The sequence below is a fragment of the Pleurodeles waltl genome, chromosome 1_2 (genome assembly GCF_031143425.1).
Source record: "Pleurodeles waltl isolate 20211129_DDA chromosome 1_2, aPleWal1.hap1.20221129, whole genome shotgun sequence".
Classification (NCBI taxonomy): domain Eukaryota; kingdom Metazoa; phylum Chordata; class Amphibia; order Caudata; family Salamandridae; genus Pleurodeles; species Pleurodeles waltl.
This window is the reverse complement of record NC_090437.1, coordinates 571911380-571920831: the sequence shown is the minus strand read 5'-3', so window position 1 is coordinate 571920831 and position 9452 is coordinate 571911380. Positions and strand designations below refer to the sequence as shown.

The following is a 9452-nucleotide window of genomic DNA, read 5'->3' as shown; positions in this document are numbered from 1 at the left end:
TGGTCATTGTATTATGAGATCCGTGAATAAATAGATTTTGAAAGTAATAATATTTTGGCACGTCTCCTAGTTAGAACATTATCTGTAAATAGCTAAAAGATAAGTAGAGTGACTGCTTTGTTGCTATATTTAGAAAGCAGCACGAAATGATAATGAGCCTTAATTAGAAGCGTGTGTTCTGGGATTTACTACAGAAATTCAACCTTAAATTTTTAAGCGCCAAGGGAAATGACCTCATCGAGGTAAAAATACATGTCATGAAATACCTAGACAAAGTGAATATAAAATTGAAAATATGAATAAAAATGGATCAGACGCATACTGGATTTATTTGACAAAAAACATGGGTGACAAAAACACATGAACCGTGAGAGCGACAGCCAAATTCGACGAGAGTTTCGGCTGATTTGTAATCGGTTAAAAAAAAATCGTACACTCATAATTTCAAACATTTCAGCAGTACAAGAAGTATGATTTAAAATTAGCAACCCGACCATTGTTTATGCATTCATTTTTTTTAGAAAGATCCCGGGGGAAGAAACCTAGACGTTCCGCTGATGCAGAGAACATTCTGCTCCTCCTCTTCACTTTGTCTTCAGATGATAATTTTTTTCATATTTGTGACCATTAACTGAAATAATGGTATACGTAATTTTTCAATTTAAAACAACTGAATGTGCATTCGGATTGCAGCAGAATGCAGTTTCCCAATCTTGTGCTTTACAGGCTGCTTTCTTCTTCACGCTTTAGGTGAACCAGGTTTCATATATTTTCGATATCAACTGTGCTAGCTGCTTTTCGTCTTTGTGCTGTAATCCTATGAAGCTGCAACAAATAAACATGCACATTACTTCTTTAAACAGTGTTCATAAGAAATAGTTTTGATTAAAGTGTCATAATTTTGTGTGAACAGTTTGGAACAGATCATAAAAAATAGACACTAGTGTAAAACAAAAAAACAAACAAATCGATGCTAATGACGTAATTAACAGGGCTGCCTACTAACACAGGTATCACCTTTATTGTCCAATACATTTTAAGGAGGTAAAACCCATAGCCTGCATACTATACCTAAATATGGACATATATAAATATATATCAAAACCGACACTTGTTTTTCTTGAAGTTACACTTAGTGGCTGTTGGTTATTGCTGAGAGAGCATCAGCAATAATGTATTCAAGGCTACTGGGATGATGGCCTATGCAATCCGGCATGATGGTGTGGTTATCGTACTCTCCTGATCCCTGACCCTTCTATGATCATTCTGATACAACCTGGTTCAGCCTGCCTTGGGGGTCCTGCGGGAGCTTCAGCAATAATGTACTCAAGGCTACGAAGCATGGTAGATTCCAACTTGCCACAGCCTAGATGACGGCCTATACGTATATGCAATCTGCCATGACTGTGGACACACTACTCTCCTGCTCCGTGGGCCCATGCTATTGGTGATGTGGAGAGACATTCTTCCTCCAAGATAGCTAAGCTGTAGCTTCCTGATGGGGAGTCCAAGGGTGACCTATCTTGATAAAACGAGTCTCCAATAGTGTTTTGCCATCCTTCCCTGGGGTTTCTGATCTGTTGCTCATAGAAATTACACTATATTGGATTTGACAGGTGCCAACGTATCAGTTTCTGTGACTGACTAAGACGTTTATTTTGATTTAGTCTCATCATCTTCAAAACCCTTCAAACTGGGATGGCCTCTACCAAAGAAAACATTGCCAGTTGGATAGTGTACTGTATAGTCTGCTAGCAAAAGGCTAACAAGACTCATAGTGGTAAAGCAAAAGGACGCACTGCCAAGGAAAACTGTCTACTGCTACTTGGTTAAGAAACATTTCTCTTTCTCAAATCTGTAAGGCCGCCACATGGAGGTCAATCCACATATTCACTAGTTATTATTTGGATAAGACTACTAAAGCTGATACAATGGTTGGTCAGGCAACTTTGAATACTTTGTTTGGCTAAGGTTCTAAAATGTTTAAAGTTTAACCTTAAAGGTTTATTAGAGCTACTGATATTCTTTGTGAGCAAAATGCGTGATACTCTATTGTATGTTTATGACCATTAACATAGAGCCTACAATGCAGAAGTAAATGTTATTACTTGTAATTCCATTTCTGCATAGTATGAATCCTCACTGAACCCATTGACGGACCTCCTTCCTCCCCGAATACTAGTTATTTCTTTAGTAGTTGTAAAATCACGTTTTGCCATTCAAAAACAACTGAGGCTGTCAGGCAAACTGCTAGTACAATGCATTCTGGAAAAGGGAAGCTGCTGATCCCTTAAAAAGAGCAGTGTTCTTTGTGAACTAGTGGGATTTTAACCTATCAGGCTTTCTTTTCCTTTATCCTTCTGTACTTTCATGCATGGTTGGACATATTTCTAATGTGAAGGCTGACAGGTTTCAGCTAGGTGCTGAAATGTAACATTTATTACTGTTTTCTAAACTGGCTATTCCAGAGAGAAAAATGCTATTCCAGAGAGAAAAATGGGACCGTGGTTGAGCAGTGTAAGACTCTACTAAAGCTACAGTCACATTCCTTGTCAGAGTGAACCACAAAAAGGCAATAAATTAACCTGTGCTTAACCCTCTGGTAGCTTGTCACAAAAGCAGTCAGGCTTAACTTAGAGGCAATGAGCAAATTATGTATGCAGCCTACAAATGGAAAAAAAGTTAAAACCCAACACAAGAAAAATCCCACACCTATTTAGAAACAGAGTAAATTTTGATAAATTATTTGACATCAAAACAATAAAAATCTAACCAGTAGCACCTGAGAAATGTAATTTGAGTTTAAATAAGTATGGTGCGTAAAAACACAAAGTGCCACTCAAAATCATTTGGTCGTGTGGGATCGTCGGAACTTCACAAGTAAAGGCCGTCTGCGAAGGAGCATGGTGGTGAAGCAGAGACCAGCTTATTCTCGCTGACAATGTTACCTTCTAAAGTCCAGCACAAAGACTTCTGTTTGTGGTGGAGAAGTTGCAAGGAGAAGGGAAAGCATCGCAGACTGTCATCACTGTAGAGCAAAGAGCAGTCCGTGTGTCGGGAATGGTTGCCAGTGTAGCAGAAAGATCCTGTCAGGTGCCACAGTGGATCACTGCTGGAAATTCATGTTGGGAGTCAGCACGGACTTTTGATGCTGTATTACAAAGTGCAGATCTTGCATTGCCGACCATCGCTGTAGCTCACAGGGTAAGGCTCACTGGAGCTTTCTATTGGTGGGCGGCACGGGTGGCAAGATCTTGGTATGAACGGGCCTGTTCACGGTCTCGAAAAGCCCAAAACTTCGGATTTCTCCTTTTTGAGTCAGAGGAGGGCACTCTGATGCCAGCCAAAGGTCCAGTCCCAGGGAAGGCATCTCAGAGGGATCAGGGAATCACTCTTGCACAGGCCAGCAGGTCTCAGGCAGTTATAGTTGCAGGTCCAGTTAGCAGGTCAGCTGGGCGGATGAAAAGACGCCTTTGGAGGTCATGTCCCTGTTGCTCAGAAAAGGAGGTCACTGATCCTGTGATGAAGTGACCAGGTCCAGTCTTCCTTCTAAACAAGCAGTGAAGGCCTCAAGCAGCAAGGAGTTCTTCTTCTGTAGTATCCACAGATCCAGGAGTGTACTGAAGAGTGGGTCTACAGGTCTTATTTTTATACTTGGTGCCCCCTTTGAAGTGGAAGAAGCATCTAGAGTTTTCCCTCCTACAGAGGTGTCTGGAATTTTCTGCCTTCCTGCCTTGGCCCCAGTCTATCTGGGGCCACAACTGGCTAGTGTGAAGCCCTTTGAGTGTGAGCTGATCCAGTGACTTTAAAGTGCAACTGTGGTAGATGACAGGCCCCGATTAAGCCAGGATGGCTCCTTCGGCGTTCACCCAGACCATATATTGTGATACTGTCGGGAGGAATACACAAAGGCCAACTACACCTAGTCATGTGACCCAGGAACAGGCACCAAATGGTTAAGTCAAGAAAATGCCAACATTCTAAAAGTAATCAACCAAAAAGAGCAACCCAATAACCCCTTGTGAGCTTGCGTACACATTAGTAGGGTAAACTACTGACAAGGGGAACATATAAGCCCAGATACACAATATGAAAGTATATTTAGGATGCCCAAGTTGTAGCATCTAGAATGAAAATCAGACATTCAGATTTAAGGGTTTTATTTTTTTTTGGGGGGGGGGGGGGGGAGGAGTAGTAAAGCCAGTTCAAAAAACTGAAAAATAAGACAGACACATCAATTGATTAAATCATAAAGAAACCTGCATTCATAAATCAAATAACTGGGGTTAAAGATTCAATAAAATCTGTGTATACACAGACAATGCACTATACAAATTGTCCATGATGTAATTTGTGAATTTATAAGAACACACTCTCCAAAGGATCAATATCAAAGGTCCATCTATCACGAAGGAGATATACGAACCACACCCAATCTAAATGAATGAAGTAGCTGTTTCAAGTCTGCTCATAAGCATTTTTCATTAGTGAAGTCTTTTGCTTGAATCATTCAGCTCAAACAACACTTACTGATTTGAACTGGAAGTAATTTCTTCAATTCTTTGGTCATTCTTGTATCTCTGCTTAATTCATACTGGTCATGAGGATTGACAGCACTTAAGATCGAATTGTCAACGCTAAGCCCACCTCTCTTTCGATCTCATCATCAATGTTGAGTATATTGTTCGTGAGAGATGGATATTTAATATGGCGATAGCCTTGTGGATTGACAACACTTAAAATCAAATTGTCAACGCTAAGCCCACCTCTCTACTGATCTGATGATCAATGTTGAGCGTATTGTTCGTGATAGACAGACATTTAATCTGGCTCCTTAAGAGAGTGGGTTCTTATACATAGACAAATCATGGATTGTAAAATACAATTTGTATAGTGCACTGTCAATGTATGCACGGATATTATAGAATCTTGAACCCTTGTTATTTTATTTAAGAATACAGTTTTCCTTATGATTTAATCAACTGATTTAACTGTCTTAGTTATGAATTCTTTTCCAATGGCTTTACTCCCCCTTTTTCTTTAAAAAAAAAAGTACATTTGGAATGACTGATTTTGATTCTGGATCCGAAATGGAATATTTATAATATTTGCCTGAACCTATGGTTTGAAACTGGATATTCTTAATCAAGTATGATGCCTTAATGTCCTGGCCATCATTTGGCGACTTGCCTTCTCTGCCGCGTCTAACAAACAACTTACTTACATTCAGTAACACCTTATCTGGTAGAGAAAATATCTAATTGCAGATTCTGTACCTTTGAATTTCCCCTAGGGATCAGACTGGATCCAGAGACTTTAGTGAGTAGTACCCCTGCCATCAGGTGGCATCGATCAGCTTCATGTCAGTCATCGTCCAAGCAGGATATGACGTCAAGCTTCCTATATGGGCAGCACCCTGGCACACCGACATCCCTTTATTTTCAGGACTTTGCACAAAAGAAGCACAGAGCCATAAAGAAACTGACTACTGGTGCATCAAAACTAAGGCCCAAAAAAGGGAGTCTCTGCCCCTAGAAATCAGTTTGCAGGGATGGGTGGGTCAGGAAGGAATCTGCACAATATTATCTCTGCCAGATAAGGCGTTACCAAAGGTAAGTAACTTGTTCACCTAACAGACTTCTAGTTGCAGATTCCTTACCTTTGAATAGATACCCAAGCACTGCCTTCCACGGAGGTGGTTCTGCAAACCATGTTCATACTAGAAAGTCCTGCAGCACAAGACTGGCAAGGTGCCTGTCCCCACAGACCTGACTATCTAGGCAGTAGTGTTTGGTAAACGTGTGCAGAGATGCTTGCATTGCTGTCAGACAGATGTCGAAGACTGGTCGCAGCTTTACCTCGGGTAAACTGAACACAGAAACCCTCAAGGGGCTGCTTCTTCACCAGTGGATAGTAGAGATTACTATAGAGAATGACCCATCTGGAGATGGTACGCTTTTGCACTGCCCAACCATTCTTCGCACCCACATAACCGACCAAAAGTTGATCATCCACCTGAAACTCTTTTGTAGATCAACGTAAAACGCCAACACTTTTTTGGGGTACAGGCGCTGGAGTCGCTCCTCTTCCTTAAAAGGATGGAGGGTGCGTAACAAGTAGGCAAGGCGATGGACTGGCATACATTGAAGGGTTTAAACACTTTTGTTAGAGAGGGAGCCCTAGTGAGAAGCACCACTTTGTCAGGATAGATGGAAAGGCAGGGTGGCCTAGATGACAATGGCTGCTGCTCACTCACCCTGCGGGCAGATATAATGGCCACAAGAAAGGCTGTTTTTAAAGTGTGAGAAGCCTGCAAGGACAATTGTGGAGAGACTCAAAAGGAGCAAACATCAGAAATGTCAAAACCAAATTCAGATCCCACTGGGGCATAATGAAAGGATTTAGAACAAAGAGATGTGTGAGACCTTTGAGGTACGTTTGAGGTACCTATTTGGGACTTAAACAAAGAAGGTTGATAAGGCAACCTCAAAAAGGCAGAAATAGACAAATAACCTTTAAGAGTGCCCATAGCAGAGTCATCCTGGTCAGAGAAAAGATAAGCAACAGGACCTCAGAGAGAGGGTCAGAAAAGGGGTCAACAGACTTGTCTGTGCACCGTACCACAAATTCCTTCCAATAACAGGCACATACCGTTTTGGTGGAGGGATCCCTGGCTGACAGAATTATGTTACAGACTTCAGGAGGCAGGTCAAAAGCTGTCAACTGTCACTGCTCAATTTCCATGTAAGAAGGAGGAGAGGGGACAGGTTCTAGTGCAGAACCCTTCCTTGCTTTTCTGACCAAGATTCTCCTGAAGGGGCAGTCTGATCGGAGGATCGACGGACATGCTCAGCAGCTCGGGTTACTAGACTCTTCATGGCCAGTCAGGAGCTACAAGGATGACTTGGGCTTGTTCGTCCTTGATCTTCTTGAGAACACTGGGCAGAAGTGGTATGGGCGGAAAGGCATACTGGAGGCCTGAGTTCCACTCAAGACAAAAAGTGTCTCTGAGTGGCTGCTGCCTTGGAAACTCCAATGAGCAAAATTGCTGACATGGTGCATTTTCGGCAAAGGTGAACAGATCTAACCTGAGGCACTCCCCACTGGTGAAAAAAAAACCTGCGTCACCTCCGGTTGGAGATGCCATTTGTGACCCGCTAGGTATTTTTAGCTGGAGCTCTGGAGTTCACAGAGCCCGCCAGATGTTGAACCACAAGGGATATGCCCTGATGTTCCAGTGGGGGGGGGGGGGGGGGTGCTAACGAAGGGCTGCTGAGAGGCCCAAGTACCTAGCTATAGCCCAAGAGTCTTTGAAACACTCGAGCACTGAGTTGCCCTGTCTCCTAAGTGACCGGTGCCATTAATGGGCATGTCCATCAAAATAGCTGGGACATCCCCTGAAAAGCCAGACGTCCTCTGTCGGGTGTGGCGCCTCAAGGCCACTGTCGAGGAAACCTCTCTGGCTAGCGAGTCGGTCATGTCCAGTCTGCAACAGATAGTGAACTTCACTGCATCTCTCCTATTGGCAACAGCCTGAAAGGCTACAGCCCAGGCCCCCTCTGGGACCTGTAGCAACATCTACGCAACCGCATCCCACAGCCTGTGGGAATAGTGGCCCAAAAGGCATGTAGTGCTCACAGACTGCAATGCAAGGCTGTTGGAAGAAAATATCTACTTCCCAAGTGTGCCCAACCTTTTGGATTCTCTATCCGGGTGAGCGAATGGGAATGCTCCCTGAGAGGTAGAGACTGACAACCAAACTCTCAGGGGTGGGGAGTTGTGTCAGAATACTTGAGTCCCCTGTAGTGGGCAATTGTCCTATTCACATGCACCCCAGTGCTGGTTTTGGAAGAGGTATCCAGTAGGACATTCGCAATGGCCTCATTTAACAGGAACATGGGTTCTGAGGTAGAAGCTCCCGGTTGTAGCACCTCTGTCAAGAGATTACTTCTGATGGCAACTCAAGGTCCAAGACCTCAGCTGCCCTCCTCACCATCATAGAGTAGGAAGCTCCCACCTCCATAGCCATGGTAGGGAGAGAAAGCACACCAGTCTCTGGAGAAGTATCCAGTCCGCTGGCTTCACCCAAGTCTGCATGCCAGTCCATAGTTAGTCTTCATGAAGCTGGTATTCTAGAGGGTCCAGCATCCCCTACTCTTCATCCTCGTAACCTAGCCCATAAGAAATGGACTCAGGATCCCACCTAGGAGGTAAGGCTCCTGCTGGTGTCAGAATCCGCATCAGACGATGCCTATCTGGCTCTTTGGTGGAGTCATGGATTACAAAAGGGGTGGTATAGCCCATAGGCGCGGACGGCGCTGATAGCATAGTCGTCTGGAAAGGTTGGAGTGGTACAACCAATGTCAGTCCGGACAGCCCCTTAGCGCTGAGTCCAAAGCCGCTGGCACAGAACCCGAAGGGGCCTCTTCCGGCATGAGGTGGGTGGCCTCATATAACTCTTTAGGTTGGGCAGGGGCTGTTCTGGCTCCCGTAAACATGGGGAAGCATGGGGTCAGCCCAGGCTCTGCAGAACAAGGCCTAGAACGTCGGCTGACAAATTAGAAGTTGAAGAACACTTCAACTTCTTCTTAGAATTCTTCTTGTGCCTCAACTTACTAGAGTGCTCCGAGGACTTAGAGTGTGACAACGATGATGGAGGACTCCACAACCGATCCCAGGACCTTCCTCTATACTGTGATCTCGACTTGCGCAGAGTTGAGCATCGGGCTGCCAGTAGCTTTATGGACTGCTTACTTAAAGCATTTGGATTTATAGCTCGACACTCGGAACATGACTTCCAGTCGTTGTCATACTCCAGGCACCAAAGACCAATGAAGTGAGGATCTGTCATGGACATCAACCAATGACAAGATCTGCAGGGCTTGAAACTGGTCTTCCAAGATGAAATCCTCGAGGCACCAGGAGTAGAAAACCTCCCCAAAAATATTCAAAAATAAATAAATAATAATAATCAAAAAAAGCCAGTCAAAAATGAACAGCGCTTGCTTGTGTGGAAACAAAAGAACTGACGTCAGCGCGTCCTATTCCACGCGGACGACACCAACAACGGCTGCAGGGCTGATCGATGCCACCTGACGGTGCACAAGGGTACTGCTCACAAAATTCTCTGGATCCAGTCTGATGCCTGGGGAAGATGTCTCTATCAGATGCAGACTTTATTATCAATGTTCTTGCCTTCTTCCACCAGGCTTTCTGCTCTCTTTGTAATGCTCTGCTAAGTGCTTCATTAGCTCTGCCATTTTCTCCCAATGTTGTTAAGTATACATATTTAGAAAAGCGTTAGAGTTGGCTATCAACCACTGACTGGCTGCACCTCTCCCAAATGTTCTCTCCATCAGATCCATCTTGGTGCTTTCTTCATCTGGTGGGGGCCCAGACATTGTGAGGATACTGGCCCTTTTTCTTGCCGTAGTTGTGATGATGGTGTCTGC

General features: G+C 43.9%; 1 protein-coding gene across 5 annotated transcripts in view; it reads right to left on the bottom strand.

The window, feature by feature from the left end:
* Nucleotides 1-310: 310 nt before the first annotated feature.
* Nucleotides 311-9452, bottom strand: part of SCLT1 (sodium channel and clathrin linker 1) — a 419430-nt gene continuing 410288 nt past the window's right edge. For all 5 annotated transcript variants that reach the window (XM_069242161.1, XM_069242151.1, XM_069242154.1 and 2 more), the window contains one exon: nt 311-825. In XM_069242161.1, coding sequence (XP_069098262.1) covers nt 763-825 — 63 coding nt within the window. In that variant the 3' untranslated portion in view covers nt 311-762. The remainder of the gene's footprint in view (nt 826-9452) is intronic.